Genomic DNA, 21,942 nt, shown 5'->3' with positions numbered 1-21,942 from the left:
CATTTAATGTGTATTTTATCCTATTTCTAATTCAAGTTAGATATATATGTTATCAAGGAAGGACACAAGGAAGCAAGGAAGGGAGGAAAGGATTAAGGAGAAAAAGAGGGAGGGAGGAAGGAAGGAAGGAAGGAAGGAGGAAAAGAGGAAGGAAGGAACGAAGGAAGGAAGGTAAGGAGGAAAAGCGGAAGGAAGGAAGGAAAGGAGTAAGGACAAAATAGGAAGGAATTTAGGAGAGAAGGAAGGGAGCAAGGAAAGGAGGGAAGAAGGAAGGAAGGAAAGGATTAAGGATGAAAAGAGGAAGGAAGGAAGGAAAGAGGGGAGGAGGAAAGAAGGAAGGAAGGAACAGTCAAAAGAGACGGGGTCAATTTGACCCAGGAGGACGACAGGAGGGTTAAATTAACAGTGTAGTTTACTGTTTCAGTGCATTAATGTCATTTTATACTACAAAGTTTACTGTTCAACTATAAAATATCATGCATTCATTACATATCTTTATCATAAGTGTTTGATAATTACATTTAAAGGATCAATGCACAAAATATATGTTCATATAAATGTTCTCTTTATATATAAAATGATCAGCTGACACATTGATATTAGCCTTTTGTTACTCTTTAATATCAGTAATCAGTTGGGTTTCTTATATTTTTGTGCAGCTTTTAGTCACTTTAGTTAAACGTGTGCAGACTAACTTTAATATTAATAACTGATTATTATATTTTAACATGTTATAAAAATGTTAAAAGATGCATTTTGAGTTAAAGTCTGCAGCTTGTAAACACTGCTGCTGCTGCTGCTGCTCTCACTAATCCTCTAAGCAGCCTAAACAGCAGCACTCAGCTTTCATATTGTATTTACTGTGTGTGTGTGTGTGTGTATGTGTGTGTGTGTGTGTGGGGGGTGGAAGTACACACACACACACATAAACACACTTCTCATGACAGTCTCAGAAATAGTCGGTGCGGTTCGAGAGAGGACACCGTGTTGTTGGTCACTCGAGGAGGAGGAGGGGGGTTGGGGTTGGGGGGGTTAGCTTAGCTTCGGTTTCGGCGGGTCGGTCTGCATAACTCCACAACCTGCTGAACTTTATGTAACCACGGCGATGCTGAAACCCACACGGCAACCCTTACATAACCCCTCCAGCACATCTCAAATTAAACCAAGTCTGAAAGTTACCCATTAACTGTCAGCTCAAGGCCTGAATGTAGACTTCCTGTTCAGGAGTCTCATCATAATATTACATAACTCTGATCTCTGAGCTCCTGTCATGACATCACAGCTCAGTTTTTTAGGTTGTTTACAGGGCTGTCAGCGTTAACGCGTTAATCGCGATTAGATTAATGCAATCCATAACACGTTAATTTCTTTTAAAATTGCATTTTAATGTTGCAAGCCTTTTTGTCCCTTCTACTCCCCCGTAGACGGCTCCTCTAGCTGTAGCGCTATGCTTTGAAGTGGCCTCCTGCAGTAAACCTACCGCGCTGATGGAAAGTAAGAGAGCTACTGGACTTTTGAACGGCTTGTTTAACTTTAAAACACTTCCAGACGCTTCAGTTGACAAGTCAAAAGTAAAATGCAACCTGTGTCAAACGGAGTTTAACTACCACCGGAGTACGTGGAGTTTGAGTTAGCACCTCCACGCTAAACACCCAGGTGCAGCCAAGCCAGCCTCAGCTCCACCAAAGGACCATTTTGGAGTGTGGGAGTCGCAGCAGAGCCGTGATTGATTCCCAGTTAAGACACTCTGGTAAGAAATGCTTTACATTATGGGCTTAAAACTGCCTTCAAATGGAAAATAACAGGATTTTAAACATGCAATTCAAAACGCGATTAACTATGGAAATTCTGCGATTAATCACGATTAAATAAATTAATCGTTTGACAGCCCTAGTTGTTTACACTGAGCTTCTTGTATTTTGGCATAAACACACAGTCTGAAGTGTCTGAGGTGTGGGTGTTTGTGCTCCGTCAGCAGTCCTGTAAATAGAAGGTGTAAAGCTGCTCATGTTGAGGTGAGAGGAGCAACGCAGCCCTGCAGGGTTTGTTTTTATGCTTCATACACGAACTACAGCGACAGTCTGAGTGATATAACGTCTGCAACTAAAACTATTATTATTATTATAAAGTATTAATAGAAAGATTAACCAGCTAGTCTAGAAAAGATCAGAACAGTTAGAGGTAGAAATAAAAGCAGCAAATTCACATATTTAACCCTCCTGTGGTCCTAGAGTCAAGGAAAAAAGGGAGGAAGGAAGGAAGGAAGGACGGAAGGAAAGGAGGAAGGAAGGAAAGGAGGGAGGAGAAAGAAGGAAGGACGGAAGGAAGGAAGGGAGGGAGGGAGGAAGGAAGGAAGGAAGGAAAGGGGGAGGAAAGGAGGAAAAAGGAAGGAAAGGAGGGAGGAAGGAAGTAAGGAAGGAAGCAAGGAAAGGGGGAGGAAGGGAGGAAGAAGGAAGGAAAGGAGGGAGGAAAAAAAGGAGGAAGCAAAGGAGGAAAAAGGAAGGAAAGGAGGGAGGAAGGAAGGAAAAAAAGGGGGGGAGGAAGGAAGGAGGAAAGGAGGGAGCGGGAAGGAAGGACAGAAGGAAGGAAGAAAGGGTCAATTTGACCCGGGAGTTTTTTTGAGTTGCAAAATATTGTAATATTAACTCAATAATATAATCATCAGGATTTAAGGTTATTATCTCACACTGCCACTATAACTTTTAATTCTGCTGGTTTTATCTGTCTTTATCCTATTTTAGCCTAATTTTATTTCCATTTTACCACTTTTAAATAGTTAAATGTGTCTTTATCTTATTATATTCTGTCTTAATGCATTTTATGTTTTATATAAAGCACTCTGAATTGCCCTGTTGTTGAAATGTGCTGTACTAATAGATTTGCTTTGTCTGGTTAGAGGTTAAAGTAGTCTTAATCCTATTTTAGCCTAATTTTATTTCCATTTTAACACTTTTAAAATGATATTTAAGTGTATTTTTATCTTGCCATGTGTTGCTTTTATATTCTCTCTTGATGCATTTTATGTTTTATATAAAGCACTCTGAATAAATGTGCTGTACTAATAGATGTGCTTTGTCTGGTTGGAGGTTAAAGTAGTCTTAATCATCAAGGATTAACTCAAAAAAGAAGCTGATTTGTATTAAAGTCTTATTCACAGAACAAATAATAATAATAATAATAATAATAATAATAATAATAATAATAATATATAAATGACAGTAAAGGTTGAGTCAGGCAGCTTTCAACTATTCCACTAACTGTTGCAGCTCTTATTGCAGCAGATCGATGGGAAACAATGGATCCGACTGGTCTCTAACTCTGTGATTGCGCAATACTTCCTCAGAGTAAAACTGTGTTAAAAACAAACTCTTGGCTCTCGTGGTTCATGTTGCAACATAAGACGGAGAGAAGCTCACCTGCCAAGGATGCGAGACTCTCCGGTTTCAACACACAGCCGAGAGCTGAAGGCTTCAAAACTCGAGTTCTCCAACAGTTTCATCGCTGCCTGTGAAACACGAAGAAGAGAAAACATCAGTCAACAGACACATGAGGACAGTAAACAGACTTTTCTCTCAGTGGTGGAAAGTAAATAACACATTTACATAAATACAGTAGATAAGAACAACTCTGAGCTAGTTTAAGTGTTTCCATCTGATGCTACTTTATACACTTCACTCAGAGCTTTGTTTTTACTTCTTTCCTCTCCCATTAATCATCTCACAGCCCTCATACTCATCTGCTGGCCCTTCAGAGGGGCCCCACCCCTAGGTTGGGAACCTTTACTGTAATACTGCATACTACATCACTCATAATACTGCAGTACTTTTACTGTAATACTGCAGTACTTTTACTGTAATACTGCATACTACGTCACTATAATACTGCAGTACTTTTACTGTAATACTGCATACTACATCACTATAATACTGCAGTACTTTTACTGTAATACTGCATACTACATCACTCATAATACTGCAGTACTTTTACTGTAATACTGCATACTACATCACTCATAATACTGCAGTACTTTTACTGTAATACTGCATACTACATCACTCATAATACTGCAGTACTTTTACTGTAATACTGCATACTACATGGCTCATAATACTGTAATACTGCATACTACAACACTCATAATACTGCAGTACTTTAACATGCATTACATGTATTGAATGCATGACTTTAACTTGTAATATAACATTAATACATGACTACATTGCTACTATAGCTTAAAGAATCTAAATCAAAAGGTGTTTACTATTAATTGCACCTAAAACACCAGCTGTACTGTAGTGTAATTAACTACCTGCTGCGCATTTAAGATATCATAATTTTACCGTAATACTTCGAATACATCATTCATAATACTTATGTACTTTTACCGTAATACATCACTCATAATGGTTATGTACTTTTACTGCAAAACTTTGCATACTTTTACTGTAATACTAATGTACTTTTACATTACATTTATTAAATGCATGACTAACTTGTAATAGATTATTTTTACATTGATGTATCGCTATTTTATACTTTTACTACATCAAGCTCATAATACTGCAGTACTTTTACTGTAATACTTTAAATACATCATTCGTAATACGGATGTACTTTAACATGCATTATATTTATTAAGCATGATTTTAACTTGTAATATAGCATTTATACATTGCTATATTGCTACTTTCACTTCAGTAAAGACTCTAAATAAAAAGGTAATATTTACTATTAATTGCACCTAAAACACCAGCTGTATTATAGTGTAATTAACTATCTGCAGCGCCCCTTTAGGTCACATTTAAGACACAATAATAAAAACACCCATTTCCTCTATCTGGAGGGCAATAGACTGGTTATTTACCCCGCCGCCCCTCCCCCACTCTGCTCTATAACAGAGTTGACAAATCGTCTTCCTGGTTCAAATACGTCGATATTACACAACAATTGACTTACCTAGCAATATTATCCAGCACAGGGCAGAAAACAATAGCTCGAAGAAGTAGACTAGAAAGTAGAAACTAGTCTTTTATTCGCTGTTGTTTATATATATTAAAGCTCAAACTGTGCTAATGTTAGCTCCTTTTTTTTCTTTAAAGCTCTCTAGTTGTAACTGCTTTTCTCTCCACTTATCTTACATAAACACTCGGTCGAAGAGGAGTTATTCTGAGGCCTTTTATTAAATTTATAGAGAAACTACTCTTTCCGATTAAATGCGACGAGATTAAATCCAAAGACTGCTGGCGTCCGTCGGAGTCTGTCTGCAGCGGCATCCCTTTACGATTTCCCTACAAAAAAAAGCGTCGTATTAGCTGGATCAAGTCGCTTTTTCGGTAAGCGACCCGATCAAAAAAAGCAAGCAAATAACAAGCAATAAAAATAATTCGACCAAATCGAGCTAATGTTGCTATAAATCGTCGATAAACCTCCTCAACAAAGCGGCTATTCTCATCAAAACAACGGAATCCACTGTACCGTTGAAGCCAAGCCCCTCTCTATTTATATATATGCCGCGATGACGTACACACCTTCTTTCTTGTAAAAGCGCGCATTCTATTGGTTATTTGGAACGTCCGTTAAAAATGACAGCTCTTTTCATTGGTTAAAAAGCTATTTCGGTTACCGCCCCAACCGTTATAGAGAATATGATTGGTTGTTTGATACGTCCGTTAAGAATGACAGCTCTTTTGATTGGTTAAAAGGTTACTTCATGCGTCCCGCCTTCTCTTGTTAGTGAGCATGTGATTGGTTGTTTGATACGTTCGTTTAAAATGACAGCTCTTTTGATTGGTTAAAGGGCTATATGGTTGCTAGAGCTGGGTCTATTGTCTGGACTTGCCTGTTTATCAGAGAATGAAACTGCTGAAACAAGAAATAAACATTTTTTTATTGTGTTTTAAGTGTTTTTTTTTAGGGCTGCACTAAAAATTCAAGAGATCTTTATTGTCACAAGCGCAACAGCACAGCTGGTGGCAGCAGTGACATGTGATTTATTGTAAATTACTTCTTAAAACTCTTTTTTATAGACTTGTTTTTTATGTTTTACTTTTCTTTTGGCCTCACTGTTTGAATTCCTGATGTTATTTTGTCTTCTGAGTATCCTGCTTGTGCTTTGTCTATTAAGGCACTTTGTAAACTCTGTTTTTGAGGGTGCTATATTAATTTTAGAGCCCTATATTAGCCTATCACAGATATATTGGTATCAGTATATATGTTCAATATGCACCAATATATTTTTTAAGTTATATAGTTTATGTATATTTGATCATTTTTCTTGATTCAAGTTGAATATACGCACACATGTTACACACCTTGGTTGTGGTTGTGTTTTATTATTTATAGAAATTAATAATGACTAAATTCTCAGTGAAGTTTAATTACTTTAGTTTCAGACTAGTGCACTAATGTCATATTATAATATAAAGTTTATAGTTAAATGTAAAATATCATAAGTGTTTGATGACCACATTGCAAAATCAGTTAGTATATAGATTTTTTTACTCCCTAATATCAGAATCAGCATTGCTCCAAATATCCATTATCAGTCAGAGTCTAATATAGATAAAGTTATTATTACTATATTGTAGATATATTGTAGTGAAATTTAGCTTCTTCAAGCTCGAGTTCCAACTAAAGTACATTATAAAATATTTACACTTATAACAATGGAAAGAAAGATGAATAGAGAGGTATTAAAATAAATACAAATACTAATATTGCACATTAGAGTAGTAAATACATTAATAGTGTACTGAACATAAGTAAGAAGTGATAAATACTAAAGGGTAATAAATAACTCTGACACAATATAAATATCTCCTAGTAGGAAAGAATGTGTGTGTGTGTGTGTGTGTGTGTGTGTGTGTGTGTGTGTGTGTGTGTGTGTGTGTGTGTGTGTGTGTGTGTGTGTGTGTGTGTTATTTATGTTTTGTCTGCTTTTAAGAGTTGACGTTCATTATTTATCTCTTATGAACGCAGACTCTGTTCAGCCGCTTACAACCTTTAAACATACTTTATATACACAGTCTGACTTCTACACAGACATATCTAGTTTAAACTGTCATGATTTGTATATTTTCTTTATTATAAATGGTCCAATTTTGTCTTTATGCCCCAGATAATAATACAAATAATATAAATGTGACCCATATTTCATAATAAATAGGAAATAAGCAAAGAGACCCAGGCAAACTAAAACTAAGATACATAAGAATAAGCTATATTAACCTTCATGTCGTCCTCCTGGGTCAAATTGACCCCGTCTGTTTTGACTGTTCCTTCCTTCCTTCCTTCCATCTGTCCTTCCTCCCCCTTCTCTCTTTCTTTCCTTCCTCCCTCTTTCCTAGTTTCCTTCCTCCATCACCCTTTCTTCCTTCCTTCTGTCCTTCCTTTCTCCCTCCCTCCATCTTTCCTCCCTCCCTTCTTCTCTTTCTTTCCTCATCCCTACCTTCTTCCCTTCCTTTTTTCCTCCCTCCCTTCTTCTCTTTCTTTCCTCATCCCTATCTTCTACCCTTCCTTCCTTCCATCTGTCCTCCCTCCCCCTTCTCTCTTTCTTTCCTTCCTCCCTCTTTCCTAGTTTCCTTCCTCCATCACCCTTTCTTCCTTCCTTCTGTCCTTCCTTTCTCCCTCCCTCCATCTTTCCTCCCTCCCTTCTTCTCTTTCTTTCCTCATCCCTACCTTCTTCCCTTCCTTTTTTCCTCCCTCCCTTCTTCTCTTTCTTTCCTCATCCCTATCTTCTACCCTTCCTTCCTTCCATCTGTCCTCCCTCCCCCTTCTCTCTTTCTTTCCTTCCTCCCTCTTTCCTAGTTTCCTTCCTCCATCACCCTTTCTTCCTTCCTTCTGTCCTTCCTTTCTCCCTCCCTCCATCTTTCCTCCCTCCCTTCTTCTCTTTCTTTCCTCATCCCTACCTTCTTCCCTTCCTTTTTTCCTCCCTCCCTTCTTCTCTTTCTTTCCTCATCCCTATCTTCTACCCTTCCTTCTTTCCTCTGTCCTTCTTTCCTTCCCTCCTCCCTTCCCCTTTTCCTTTCTCCCTCCGACCTTCCTTCCTCCCTCCCTCCCTCTCTCCCTTCCTTCCTTCCTCCCCTTCCTCCTCCCTCCCTCCCTCCCTTCCTTCCTCCCCTTCCTTCTTTCCTCTGTCCTTCCCTCCTCCCTTCCCCTTTTCCTTCCTCCCTCCTCCCTTTCTTCCTCCTTCCTCCCTCCCTTCCTCCTCCCTCCTTCCTTCCCTCCCTCCCTTCCTTCCTTGACTTGAGGACAACAGGAGGGTTAAAAACATAAAGGCATCAGTCCTGTATTGTGTCAGATTTGATGTTTTAAGTACTTACCTATTATTCATTCTTCTTTATTGATGCTCTTTTTATATTTTTCTCTCCACTTGCTGCTGCAATCATGTACATTTCCCCTCTATTGGATTAATAAAAGGAACATCTTATCTCATCTTACATTGCATTAAATTGTAAGAATTAAGCTGTCACATTTCATTAAAGCCATAACAGCCTGCAGCCCGTAGCAACAGCGTAATGATGTGATGACATGTGAGGCACTGAAGGCAAAGAGAAAGAACATCCAACTAGGTTTGTGTTAAAAAATACTAATACACTACTACACATCTTTATAAAACCATAGTATTAAAATGATGTGTATAATGTCATTATTTGATGCGACACATATACCACCACATCGGCCCAGTGGCCTAATGGATAAGGCATCAGCCTCCGGAGCTGGGGATTGTGGGTTCAAGTCCCACCTGGGTCGTAAAGCGTCTGATGACTTGGTTTATAATGCAGCAAGGTGAACATGTGCAAAGTCTGCATTGTTGTAAAATCACTCATGACATGGGTTTCATGTGGGTTGACCTGCTGCATTATACTGTGAGTCTATTTATGCTTTCATTTACATAAAGTCAATGTCCAATATTTTCCAGCTCATCATATTTTAATGATAGAAATACAAAAAATCGGTGAGTCAGGTGACAGTCAGGTACAGGGGAGCGTCTGGGTGAGCCAGCAGCGAGAGCAAGGTGTCATCCATCCAGAAAGCATCGCCTGTCTGAGGGTGGCACAGCTTCTGCAGAGCGATAGAGAGAGGAAAGGAGAACGAGGGAGAGAGAGAGAGAGAGAGAGAGAGAGAGAGAGAGAGAGAGGTAGAGTTAGAGAGAGGGGGGGGGGGGTGGGGGAGGACGGAGAGAGAGAGAGAGAGAGGGAGAGAGAGAGAGAGAATGGATAAAAGAGAAGAAAAGAAGGAAGGAAGGAAGGAAGGAAGTAGCAAAAGAAGACAGGAACAAAAGATGGAAGGAAGTAAGGAAAGATGGAAGGAAGGTAGAAAAAAGACAGGAAGGAAGAAAAGATGGAAGAAAGGGAAGAAAGACAGACGGATGGAAAAAAGTGAAGGAAGAAAGGAAGGAAGGAAGGAAGGAAAGAAAGGAGTAAGGAGGGAGGGAGGGAGGAAAGGATGAAGAAGGAAGGAAGGTAAGGAGGAAAAGAGGAAGGAAGGAAGGAAGGAAGGAGAGAAGGAAGGAAGGAAGGAAGGAAGGAGAGAAGGAGAAGAAGACAGGATCGAAATATGGAAGTGGCCCATTTATAATGCAGCAAGGTGAACATGTGAGTTGACCTGCTGCATTATACTGTGAGTCTATTTATGCTTTCATTTAGATTAAAAGTCAAAGTCCAATATCTTACAGCTCCTCATATTTTATTGATAGAAATACAAAACGATCATCAGTGCATCAGCTGTTGTCGGTGAGTCAGGTGACGGAGATATAGTCTGAAACGTCGTCCAGGCCGGCGCTCTCATTGTCCAGGTACTCCAGGATCACGTTACCCCCGTTATACAAGGGAGAGTCTGGGTGAGCCAGCAGAGAGAGCAAGGTGTCATCCATCCGGAAAGCATCGCCTGTCTGAGGGTGGCACAGCCGCAGCTTCTGCAGAGAGAGGGGGAGGGAGGGAGGAGGGGAGGAGGGAGGGAGGGAGGGGGGGGGGGGGGGGAGGGAGAGGGAGGGAGGGAGGGAGGGGGGGGGGGGGGGGGGGAGGGAGAGGGAGGGAGGGAGAGAGAGAGAGAGAGGAGAGAGAGAGAGAGAGAGAGAGAGACTGGTCAGAGTTTGCTCTTTAAATTTAGCTAAATATGCAATTCAAACACTTGGTTTTAAACCTGAGGTGTGAAGGAAGGAAGGAAGGAAGGACAGATGGAAGGAAAGAAGGAAAAGAAGACAGGAACAAAAGATGGAAGGAAGTAAGGAAGAAAAAAGACAAGAAGGAAGGAAGGAAGGAAAAATGGAAGAAAAGATGGAAGAAAGGGAAGAAAGACAGATGGATGGATGGAAAAAAAGGGAAGAAAAGAAGGAAGGAAGGAAGGAAGGAAGGAAGGAAGGAAGGAGGAAAAGATGTAAGAAAGAGAAGAAAGACAGATGGATGGATGGAAAAAAGAGAAGAAAAGAAGGAAGGAAGAAAAAAGACAGGAAGGAAGAAAAGAGGGAAGAAAGACACGAAGGGAGGGGGGAAGGAAGGAAGGAAGTAGGAAAAGAAGACAGGACGGAAATATGGAATGAAGGAAGGAAGGAAGGAAGGAAGGACGAAGGACAGACAGAAGGAAAGAAGGAAAAGAAGACAGAAACGAAAGATGGAAGGAAGGAAGAAAAAAGACAGGAAGGAAGGAAGGAAGGAAGGAAGGAAGGAAAGTGGGCCGGATTAGATCCTTTGGCGGTCCACTTCTGGCCCTCGGGCCTCATGTTTGACACCTGTGTTTTAAACATCTTAAAAGCATGAGTGTTTGTCTTCCTGCCACCAGCTTGAAATAAAAACAACCTGAGGGGAAAACAAGAAGAGTGAAAACACTGAACTCTGGTGAAGCTCACTTCCTGTGAGCAGAGCTGCAGACAGGAAGTAGCTCAACACCTGACACCAGCTGCTCGGTTTGTGCCAACTCAGCTCCATCTATTGGTTTGTCAATTATGGAGGAGCCTATTCTCTCTCTCTCTCTGTCTCTCTCTATCTCTCTCTACCCCCCCTCTCCCTCTCTCTCTGTCTCGCTCTCCCTCTCTTTGTCTCTCTCTCTCTCTACCCCCCGCCCTCTCTCTCTCCCCCTCACACTGTCTCTCTCTCTTTCTCTCTCTCTACCTCTCTCTACCTCTCTCTACCTCCCTCACTGTCTCTCTCTCTCTGTCTCTCTCCCTCTCTCTCTCTGTCTCTCTCTTCCTCTCTCTCCCTCTCTCTTCCTCTCTCTCTCTGTCTCTCTCTCTCTCTCCCTGTCTCTCTCTCTCTCTGTCTCTCTCTCTCTCCCCCCCTCTCTCTCTCTGCTGCTGCTGCACCCCTCATCAGGTTCAGGTTCAGGTTGCAGACACACATCACATCTACTCTCTGACAGCTCAGGAATAAAAAAATGTTGCAGTTCTTATGAGTGAAAGTTATGAAACAGACGAAGAAGAAAGATGTCAGTTAGTGTTTCGTGTTACCTTCGCTGTCAGCACGTTATTGTTGTTTTTCAGGCTTGCCAGAGACGCTGCGTAATCCACCACTTTGCCCACGCTCCATTTAGAGCAGAAGAACATGGGCTGGCTGGAGGTCTTAGAGTCTTTAGGAAGATACACCTGGAAATACGTTCTTTCAGTCTGAGGAAGAGAAGAGAAGAAGAAAGGGGACAGGAAGTAATCAGCAAGACAAAACTTATAATAATAGAAAAATGTAATGTTGTATATTTTCCTTTCTTCCGTTCATCTGTCCTTCCTTCTTTCCATCTTTCCTTCCTTCTTGTCTTATTTTCCTTCCTTCCCTTTTTCCTTACTGTCTTCTTTTTCTTTCTTCCTACCTCCCTTTCTCCCTTCTCTCTTTCCTGTCTTATTTTCCTTTCTTCCGTCCTTCCTTCCTTCCTTCCCTTTTTCCTTACTGTCTTCTTTTTCTTTCTTCCATACTTCCTTCCTTCTTTCCTACCTCACTTTCTTCCTTCTCTCTTTCCTGTCTTATTTTCCTTTCTTCCGTCCTTCCTTCCTTCCCTTTTTCCTTACTGTCTTCTTTTTCTTTCTTCCATACTTCCTTCCTTCTTTCCTTCCTCCCTATCTTCCTTCTCTCTTTCCTTCCTTCCTTCCTTCCCTTTTTCCTTACTGTCTTCTTTTGCTTTTTTCATTCTTCCTTCCTTCCTCACTTTCTTCCTTCTCTCTTTCCTGTCTTGTTTTCCTTTCTTCCGTCCTTCCTTCCTTCCCTTTTTCCTTACTGTCTTATTTTTCTTTCTTTCATACTTCCTTCCTTCCTCACTTTCTTACTTCCTTCCTTCCTTCCCTTTTTCCTTACTGTCTTCTTTTTCTTTCTTTCATACTTCCTTCCTTCCTCACTTTCTTACTTTCTTCCTTCTCTCTTTCTTGTCTTATTTTCCTTTCTTCCATTCATCTGTCCTTCCTTCCTTCCTTCCTTCTTGTCTTATTTTACTTTCTTCCATCCATCCTTCCTTCCCTTTTTCCTTACCGTCTTCTTTTTCTTTATTCCATCCTTCCTTCCTTCTTGTCTTATTTTCCTTTCTTCCATCCTTCCTTCCTTCCCCTTTTCCTTACTTTCTTCATTTTCTTTATTCCATCCTTCCTTCCTTCTTGTCTTATTTTCCTTTCTTCTGTCCATACTTCCTTCCTTCCTTCCCTTTTTTCTTACTGTCTTTTTCTTCTGTCCTTCCTCCTTCCCTCCCTTTCTTCCATCTTTCCTTCCTTTCTTCTTTTGATTCCTTACTTCCCTCTGTCCTTCCTGTCTTATTTTCCTTTGTTCCTTTCTTCTGTCCTTCCTTCTTTCTTTCCTTCCTAATTTCCGTCATTCTGTCCTTCCTTCTTTCCTTCCTTCCTAATTTCCGTCATTCTGTCCTTCCTTCCTTCCTTCCTTCTCTCTAATGATCTGGCCCACATCAGATCAGATTGAATGTAAATGAGTTAGGCCCCACCTGTACAGAGTATTAACACATTGATACTCTATAGAGAGGATATTTACCTGAGGCAGTCCTTTGTCTCCTGCAGCGTGAAGTTTCAGTTTCATTAACGCTACCTTCGCTGCAGTCGCGCTGTTCTTCGCTCCTCTGCGCCCTTTACTTTTGGATCCAGCCTTTGACTCTGAGTTATCAAAAACATAATCCAAATGTAAGAGAGTTGACAGCATGTTGTTTAATACTGACCCCATGTGGACAAAAAGAGGAATGACAGAAGAAGATCTAACTACAGTAACTGACCCACGATCTTCTGCACCAGCTCTTTGGTCGCTGCCATTCGAGGCTTCTGGACTTCCAGCTTCTCACACTTGTGATCATCTTGATGACGATGGCTGCAAGTAAAGAATAAAAACTTTTAACACACACTGATGAAAGAGCATTATAGATTAATTTTCTGTTACTGAATGAAAAGACGTACGCTAAGCAGAAATGGTTTCCACACTGCGGACAGATTACAGGCAGCAGTTCTTTTCCTTTGCAGTCTTCAAATGAACACGGATAGCTGGTGCTGCCGCCTGCAGGCTGAGGTTCCCTTTTTACCGACTCCTGAAACAGAATCAGAGGAAATCAGGTAGAAATAAACAAGAGACAGTGGTAGTATATAAATAACCAGACAGAGGAGGAAATGTAAGTTTGACCTACAGCTGAACATGAATGAGCTTCTCTGCTTCTGTGTTCAAGGCTGTAAGAGAGAAAACAAGAAGCATTTATTTTATTATTTTATTAAAAAGCACATAAACACACAAAATAGGAATTATATGAGGAGAAAGGTAATAAAGTGTGTTTAGTCCTGCTTCTACTTTACTGTACTGAACACAGTTATTAACCTTCCTGTCGTCCTCCCGGGTCAAATTGACCCCGTCTGTTTTGACTGCTCCTTCCTTCCTTCCTTCCTCCCTTCCGTCTGTCCTTCCTCCCTCCTTCTCTCTTTCTTTCCTCCCTTCTTTCCTTCCTTTCCTTCCTCCCTTCCCTCTTTTCTTCCTTCCTCTTTTCCTGTCTCCCTCCCTCCTTCTCTCTTTCTTTCCTTCCTTCCTTCCTTTCCTTCCTCCCTTCCCATTTTCCTGTCTCCCTCCTTCTTTCCTCTGTCCTTCCTTCTTTCCTTTCCTCCCTCCTTTCCTTCCTTCCTCCCTCCCTCCCTTCCTCACCCCCTCCTTTCCTTCCTTCTTCCTCCCTTCCTTCCTTCATCCCTCCTTTCCTTCCTTCTTCCACCCTTCCTTCCTTCTTCCTACCCTTTCACCTGTAGTCACCAGAACTTCACTAATACTGAAATACTGAACTTTTTAATAAATTACCTCCAACATATCTTTAGCATTTGTACACTGACATTAACATACTGTATCTACAATGAGACAAATCCAGCCCATAATATGATCTGTGTCCATTAGTTGAGCTGTGGTCAAGTTATTTTGAAAGTACCATTTTCTTCCTTTTAACCGAGTAGTTACTGTGTGGTAAACCCCTTTATTTCCACACTTCCCTTCTGTGTCTAAAGGTCACTTTCATTTCGTGTTTGAGGTGATGAATTCTTACCAGAAAACACCGCTGCAAGAGTCACACACAAAGGGAAGGAAATCTAGAAGAGAAGCAGAGAGGAGAACAAGTTCAGACATGTTAGTTTCACAACTAAAATCAATACAGATGACTCATTGTTTCCTATCAGTTTAATTCAATTCAACTCAATTCAAAAGGGACACGATCTAATTCAATCCAATACAACAGCTCTGCTTTAAATCCTACATTTATGAAGTTTATACATTTTCAGTTTTTGTTAATATTATTAGAAAGGTGATAATTCTACTTTATGTTAATTATTAAGTGGTTGTGGTGTATTATGGTGCATTATATTGACTGGTGTTCCTAATATGTTGCCCCTTGTCATGAATGTTTAATGGAGTGGACAAAATATTAGGAACATCATTCAATATATAATACATCCATACACCTCCATCACCCACTATGACCTAAGTAATAAACATTAAGTAGAATTATCACCTTTTTGACACTATTAACACAAACTGTAAATGTATAAACTTCATAAAATTATTATTTATAGCAGAGTTGTTGTATTGGATTGAATTAGATTACACAGGTGTAACTAATAAAGAGGACAGTGAGTGAGTGTATATAACTATGTACACAGTTAGCTAAATGTATATATTAAAGTTAGTTTAATATACTTACATACAAATAAGTGACAGCTGTATAAACACTGGAATATTTTTATTATAGAGAAATGTATTAAAAGTTACGTTTTTGTCAGCTGTGATTGATCTGTTTTTATTTTGTAGAGTTTGGTAACTTAATTAATGTAACTAATGTATTTTAATATAGCTGTATTTTGGGTGTCTTATAAGTTCATTTGTATGTGCATGACAACCAAACAATAACAACACACAAACACTCTGGTATAAAGCAGTGACTTAGACAGTGATGTGAGGCTCGTTATGGCACAAATAGATGATTAAAAGTGTTTAATTAGGTAGATACCGATGTTAGTGTTTATGCTGACTTATTTAGATATAGACATTATTTCTACACCTTTAATTGTTTTACACACAAAAAGTTTTAATCACAAATGACTGAACATTAAGTTAGCTGGGCGGCTAACTATGCTAAAAACAGACACTTCATCTCATTTATAGTGATAAAAACCAACACCGCTAACATATATCTTCATGTACTGTAACACAGACTGAGTGTTATAATAATAAACAGACCTTGCTGATGACATGAATCAATCTCACAATGTTTCCCAATATCTAATTCAGCCATGAGTTAGCAGGTTAGATGCTAGATGCTAGCTGTTAGCTGTTAGCCTTCCGACGTCAACACGAACTTTGACCCCCGAACACTGACGTCACATGACTCAGAACGTTGACACCGCCCATACAGTCACGTCACATGACTTTTTCTTTGTTTACTTTTTCTTTAGTAGCTTTATTGTCATTATATTAAGGGTCAGAGAGTAATATAATGATATTTAGATAGCACTCCCTGATCCATAAGAACATTTAAGACAATTAAAAACGAAATAATTTAAGACATAAATAAAATATTAGTAATTTCTGAGTGCAATAAACTGCAATATGCAATATATAATGTCACAATTATCATGATTATTGTTTGTATTACATACTTTACTATTATTGTTATTATTTTTCGTACTTATTTGTTGTTCTTTATTCTTTCTTATTGTAATATTGCAAATGTCCCTATTGTGGGAATAATAAAGGAATATCTTATATTATAAAAAGGTGCAAACTAGCAGCAATGCTTGTTGTAATATTAAGCCATATGCCATATTTTGTAATTAATAAAATTACACCCCAACACTTGGTATAATCGGGTATAATGTAACAAGCTAGATGACATTATTGTTCACACTCTTGTACAGTAGGTGGAGTTATGCACCTTAAACTTGTTTGCAATCCGCCTCTAAACCAAGAGAAGAAGAAGAAAGGGTGTCGGGTTTCATTACGTCACGCAGGTGTGGTGTGACAGGTGCTTTCACTGATTTGAATTGAAAAAGTTGAAAGTCGTCGAGCAGGAAAATCTACTGCCAACACTCCCGCCTGTAGAAAGCTTTTAAAGCAGGAGAGTTCGTGTATGATTTAGTTACTGGAAGGAAGAAAGCAGCAAAAAAATGAGTAAAATCTCCAAATTATTCAAAGGGAGCTCCGGCTCGAGCTCGGGTTCATCCAGCTCTTCCTCCTCCAGGTCCAAACACCACCACCGGTCCCGAGGAGCTCCTTCACCGCAGGAAGCCATCCACAAACTCAGAGAGACAGAGGAAATGTTGACAAAGAAACAGGATTACCTGGAGAAAAGGATAGAGCAAGAACTCACGATAGCCAAGAAGAATGGGACCAAAAACAAGCGAGGTATGTTTGTTCTCCTCCTGCACCACTCTCTTCTTTATTCTGCGGACTGCACCTTTAACCTACATACAATGTGTTATCTCTGGAAGGCAAATGTTACAATGATATTTATTATGATATCAGGACAGACTGTAAACTCAGGTACAGATATACTTTTTCCTGTATGATGATTTATGAGTTTGTAGCTTTGATTACAGCAGCAAGTAAAACAGGTTCATAACAAGTGAAGTTTCTATGAGAAGGAAAACAGAGAGAAGTATCCAGATACTTTACTCTGTTAAAAGTACTAATACAACAATGTAAAAATACTTCATTACAAGTAAAAGTCCCATTACAAGTCTGTTAAAGTATTACAGTAAAAGTACTGCAGTATTATGAGTGATGTAGTATGCAGTATTACAGTAAAAGTACTGCAGTACTATGAGGGATGTAGTATGCAGTATTACAGTAAAAGTACTGCAGTATTATAGTGATGTAGTATGCAGTATTACAGTAAAAGTAGTGATATATTATTATATATGACATCATTAGATTATTAATAGTGAAGCATCAGTGTTAGAGCAGCATGTTACTGTTGTAGCTGCTGGAGGTGGAGCTAGTTTACACTACTTTATATACAGTTAGCTAGTTTATACTACTTTATATACAGTTAGCTAGTTTATACTACTTTATATACAGTTAGCTAGTTTACGCTACTTTATATACAGTTAGCTAGTTTATGCTACTTTATATACAGTTAGCTAGTTTATACTACTTTATATACAGTTAGCTAGTTTATACTACTTTATATACAGTTAGCTAGTTTACTTTATATACAGTTAGCTAGTTTATACTACTTTATATACAGTTAGCTAGTTTATACTACTTTATATACAGTTAGCTAGTTTACACTACTTTATATACAGTTAGCTAGTTTACGCTACTTTATATACAGTTAGCTAGTTTATGCTACTTTATATACAGTTAGCTAGTTTATACTACTTTATATACAGTTAGCTAGTTTATACTACTTTATATACAGTTAGCTAGTTTACGCTACTTTATATACAGTTAGCTAGTTTATGCTACTTTATATACAGTTAGCTAGTTTATACTACTTTATATACAGTTAGCTAGTTTACGCTACTTTATATACAGTTTGCTAGTTTATGCTACTTTATATACAGTTAGCTAGTTTATACTACTTTATATACAGTTAGCTAGTTTATACTACTTTATATACAGTTAGCTAGTTTAGTCCAGTGGTTCCCAACCTAGGGGTGGGGGCCCTCCAAAGGGTCAGCAGATAAATATGATTTCTTATGTCAAAAGTTGCTGTATCACTCGTTGAATCACCTCCACAGTAAAAATAAACATTGTTATGTAATGGGAGGAACCTTGATTCCTTTGTTTGTGAACACACACACACAAAAATGTGACAGTGTGTCAACACACTGGTACAGTAAGATCTGAGATAATCACCCAGAATCCCTTTCACATCTACAATCCTCTCCCTCTTCTTCTCCCTCTTCCTCTTCATCAGCTGCTCTGCAGGCGCTGAAGAGGAAGAAGCGTCTGGAGCAGCAGCTGACTCAGATCGACGGCACGCTCTCCACCATCGAGTTCCAGAGAGAAGCGCTGGAGAACTCTCACACCAACACGGAGGTGCTGAAGAACATGGGCTACGCTGCCAAGGCCATGAAGAAGGTCCACGAGAACATGTGAGAAACCGACGACAGGAAATAAGAGTTAAACTGAGATGATAACACGACATTTACGCCCTTCTTTTAAAAAGCTCCTGGTGAAGAGCAAATTGTTTCATTATCTTACCTTCATACTTTTCTTATATAACAGATAACAGGAAATACAATCAGATTATGATCAAAGTTTAAAGCTGCTTCAAGTGAAACCTTTTTAAAGTGAGAAACAAAAGTAAGTTTCCACCTCTATATTGATATTTTGGAGCTACTGTGAATATCTTTGCATGATTTCCAGTTTAAAACTTCTTATTTATTTTGTACTGGTCCTTTAAGCAGCCACTCAGTTCAGGTTTTTATAGCCTAATGCAAACTTTCACCACATCTAAAAGCTTTTTCCTCAAAAATATCAACTTCTCAAACACATCTGTGCATGTTTGAGCCCAAATCTGACTTGAAATGTTAGAGCAGGAGCCCTTAGCAACCGCCTTAGCAACCAAGCCTGCAGAACAAAACTCTCAGGGATCATTTCTACCAATTTTTTTTCCTTTTTTATTGATCTTCATTTCAAACATTTTCACAATAAAAAACAAAAGCAGGAGAGAAGAGCAGGAGACCTTAGCAACCGCCTTAGCAACCGCCTTAGCAACGAAGCCTGCCACGTCTAACAGCTAAAATCCAACTAAGTAGCAGAAAATGACCAAAAGCAGATGATGTCACCTTTAAGTTTATCTCTCTCTCTCTCTTTTTTCTCTCTTTCTGTTTTTCAGGGACGTGGATAAAATAGACGATCTGATGCAGGACATCACAGAGCAGCAGGATGTCGCTCGAGAGATCAGTGAAGCCATTTCTGGACCTTTCGGAGAAACGTTTGATGAGGTCGAGATCTCAGCTAGCTTTTCATCACATTCTCTCTCTTTCTTTCTCTCTCTTTCTCTTTCTTTCTCTCTCCTTCTCTCGCTCTCCCTCTTTCTCTCCCTGTCTCTCTCTCGCTCTCTCATTCTTTCTTTCTCTCTCCCTCCCTCTCTTTCTTTCTCTCTCTCTTTCCCTCTTTCTCTCTCTCCCTCTTTCTCTCCCTTTCTCTCTCTCTCGCTCTCTCTTTCCCTCTTTCTTTCTCTTGCTCTGACGTTCTTTCTTTCTTTCTCCCTCTCTTTCTTTCCCTCTTTCTCTCCCCCTCTCTCTCTCTCTCCCTCCCTCTTTCTTTCTCTCTCTCTCTCCCACCCTCTCTCTCTCGCTCTCTCTTTCTCTCTTTCTTTCTCTTGCTCTGTCGTTCTTTCTGTCTTTCTCCCTCTCTTTCTTTCTCTCTTTCTCTCCCCCTCTCTTTCTCTCGCTCTCTCTTTCTCTCTCTTTCCCTCTTTCTTTCTCTTGCTCTGTTGTTCTTTCTTTCTTTCTCCCTCTCTTTCTCTCTCTCTCTCTCTCTGAGTTTAAAAGCTGTTAATCTCTGACCTCACCTGTGTCGTGTTGTGTTTTGTCAGGACGAGCTTCTGGCCGAGCTGGCTGAGCTGGAACAGGAGGAGCTGGAGGACAACATGAAGAGGATGGGAGGGCTGCCCAGCGTTCCCTCCTCCAAACTACCGTCAGCCAGGCCCAGTCAGCGCGCAAGTATGTACAACACTGAGAGTAAAGCTGACACAACAAAGGACAAAATATTTCAAATTTTACCTGCAACTTTAGACTTAGAAAAACTTTAAAGAGACACAGAGACACTTTAAAAGACACCAAACAAGCAATCCAAATCATCCATAACAGCAACACCGCAGAAAGGTCCAGTTAAAATCACAAATATATAATATAATATAATATAATAAAATATAATATAATATAATATAATATAATATAATGCACATTCTCTTGTATCCCCCTAATTTTATTGGGTTGTTGCCATGGGAACCAATTAGTTTTTTTGCACTATTGGTTCTACAAGAGTAAGACTATACAGAATATTTAAATTTGCTGCTTTTTTTTTTTTGGTTTGCATATGAATATATTCCTAAACTTTAAATAGACACATTAAAAAATCATGCATAGCAGCAACGCCGCTTGGTCATCACAGTTCAATTCATGACACATAGAGTAAGGTCCAGTTAAAATCACAAATAAGGAAGTAAATAAATAATATATTGCACTCATTCTCTTATATCCTCTGTCCATAAGAAAATAAAAAAATAAATCATAAATATGAATAAACAACATACTGTACCTCCTCCAAACTGTACCTGGCTGCCTTAACTTGTTTAATTGAGTTGTTGCCATGGGAACAAATTAGACTGTAACTCTAAAATAAAATAAAAAAATCATAAATATGAATAAACAACATGCTTCCCCACAGTCCAACATTGTACTCCAAACCCTACCTGGCTGCCCTAACTTGTTTAATTGGGTCGTTGCCATGGGAACAGATTAGACTGAAACTCCACAGAGAGTAGATGGGTCATCCTGCTGTTCACCCCGTGAATTTTTCTTTTTTCTGTGAGTGATTCTGAAGACAGACAATACAATAACTTAAAGATTTATAGACTAAAGACAATAAGACTACAGAATATTTAAACTAGCTGCTTTTTTTTCTTTCTTTTTGTTTGCATATGCCTTTTTATTTTGGTGACAGGAAATGAAAGCAGAGAGAGATGCATTGTAGTTCATGTTTGGCACCTTTAGGCCAAAGATTAGCTATTTATCCATTAAAGGGGGAAAATAATAAAAGTGAAATGAATCCTTAAATGTTTCCTTTTCCTTTTTTTTTTACAGCCACCAAGAAAAGGGCTGAAGATGATGACGACATGCGCATGCTGGCTTCGTGGGCAACTTAAAGCACTTTAAAGCTGCGATTTGATGTAAAAGTGACAAATTAACAGAAATCTCTTTCTTAAATTTTTTCTAACAGTTTTTTTTTTTTTTTTTTTTAGGGAAAATGAAGATCTTTGTATTATTTTTTTTAAATCAGCGTCATCACCTTGTAACACCTTGTTTACAGGTTTTATGTAACAGGAAACTGCATTTAAGTGAAGGAATCCACACACTGAAGTATCTATTTCTCTTTTTTCTCTCTTCTTTCTGTTTCTTTTTCTTTTTCTTTGTGATTTCTTATCCAACCTGCTCAGAAAGAACTGCTTATTAAAGGTGTAATGAAGGCATAACCGGGATATGATGTTATTAAACTCACTGAGCAGATGTTTTACTGCATCTCATTCAGCTGTAAATACACTTGGATTATACATTAACATTGTACATATTTTACTTTTTTGATGTTCGACTAATAAAAACACTCCTCTAATAGTATTTATTGTTCCTTTTGTCCTTTTGTGCTGCAGATAACAGATTATTATTGGCTACTTGTGTCCCAAAATCTTTTGAAAACACCTTTTATTGTTGTAAATAATCATTATTTAACATGGTTACTGAATACATATATTGCTGTTTTTAATTATTTGAAATCAATTTTT

The 21,942-nt window shown here is 38.9% G+C and overlaps 3 protein-coding genes and 1 non-coding gene across 4 annotated transcripts in view; 2 read left to right on the top strand and 2 right to left on the bottom strand.

Moving 5' to 3' along the window:
* LOC128382821 (plexin domain-containing protein 2-like) overlaps positions 1 to 2,009 on the bottom strand; it is an 85,685-nt gene extending 83,676 nt beyond the window's left edge. The window contains 1 exon segment of the mRNA XM_053342822.1: positions 1,935 to 2,009. Within this exon segment, the coding sequence (XP_053198797.1) occupies positions 1,935 to 2,009 (75 nt within the window).
* Positions 2,010 to 8,678: 6,669 nt separating this feature from the next.
* trnar-ccg (transfer RNA arginine (anticodon CCG)) lies at positions 8,679 to 8,751 on the top strand. The gene has a single exon. It is a non-coding gene; the product is annotated as a tRNA-Arg (tRNA).
* Positions 8,752 to 9,677: 926 nt separating this feature from the next.
* zfand1 (zinc finger, AN1-type domain 1) lies at positions 9,678 to 15,750 on the bottom strand. Its single transcript, XM_053342145.1, has 8 exons — positions 15,666 to 15,750; positions 14,479 to 14,521; positions 13,591 to 13,630; positions 13,367 to 13,494; positions 13,189 to 13,280; positions 12,954 to 13,072; positions 11,444 to 11,599; positions 9,678 to 9,916 (listed from the first exon to the last, which is right to left on the bottom strand). Exons 1-8 carry the CDS (start codon positions 15,718 to 15,720, stop codon positions 9,740 to 9,742), a joined length of 810 nt encoding a protein of 269 aa, XP_053198120.1. The 5' UTR covers positions 15,721 to 15,750; the 3' UTR covers positions 9,678 to 9,739.
* An 818-nt stretch (positions 15,751 to 16,568) lies between these two features.
* Positions 16,569 to 21,309, top strand: chmp4c (charged multivesicular body protein 4C). The gene is made up of 5 exons (XM_053342153.1): positions 16,569 to 16,829; positions 18,349 to 18,526; positions 19,273 to 19,381; positions 19,978 to 20,098; positions 21,248 to 21,309. The coding sequence occupies exons 1-5, from the start codon at positions 16,592 to 16,594 to the stop codon at positions 21,307 to 21,309; spliced, it is 708 nt and encodes a 235-aa protein (XP_053198128.1). The 5' UTR covers positions 16,569 to 16,591.
* Positions 21,310 to 21,942: the final 633 nt, after the last annotated feature.

Source organism: Scomber japonicus, chromosome 21 (assembly GCF_027409825.1).
Source record: "Scomber japonicus isolate fScoJap1 chromosome 21, fScoJap1.pri, whole genome shotgun sequence".
NCBI lineage: Eukaryota > Metazoa > Chordata > Actinopteri > Scombriformes > Scombridae > Scomber > Scomber japonicus.
Note: the sequence above shows the minus strand (reverse complement) of the source record. Positions and strands in the feature narration are given on the sequence as shown.

Excerpts from the sequence above, each read along its gene's own strand:
- zfand1 (XM_053342145.1), bottom strand. The coding sequence starts at position 15,720 with ATGGCTGAATTAGATATTGGGAAACATTGTGAGATTGATTCATGTCAT. Across the intron at positions 13,281-13,366 it reads GGAAACCATTTCTGCTTAGC|CCATCGTCATCAAGATGATC; the intron begins GTACGTCTTTTC and ends CTTTACTTGCAG. Across the intron at positions 13,073-13,188 it reads GCTGGTGCAGAAGATCGTGG|AGTCAAAGGCTGGATCCAAA; the intron begins GTCAGTTACTGT and ends TTGATAACTCAG.
- chmp4c (XM_053342153.1), top strand. The coding sequence starts at position 16,592 with ATGAGTAAAATCTCCAAATTATTCAAAGGGAGCTCCGGCTCGAGCTCG. Across the intron at positions 16,830-18,348 it reads TGGGACCAAAAACAAGCGAG|CTGCTCTGCAGGCGCTGAAG; the intron begins GTATGTTTGTTC and ends CCTCTTCATCAG. Across the intron at positions 18,527-19,272 it reads AAGAAGGTCCACGAGAACAT|GGACGTGGATAAAATAGACG; the intron begins GTGAGAAACCGA and ends TCTGTTTTTCAG.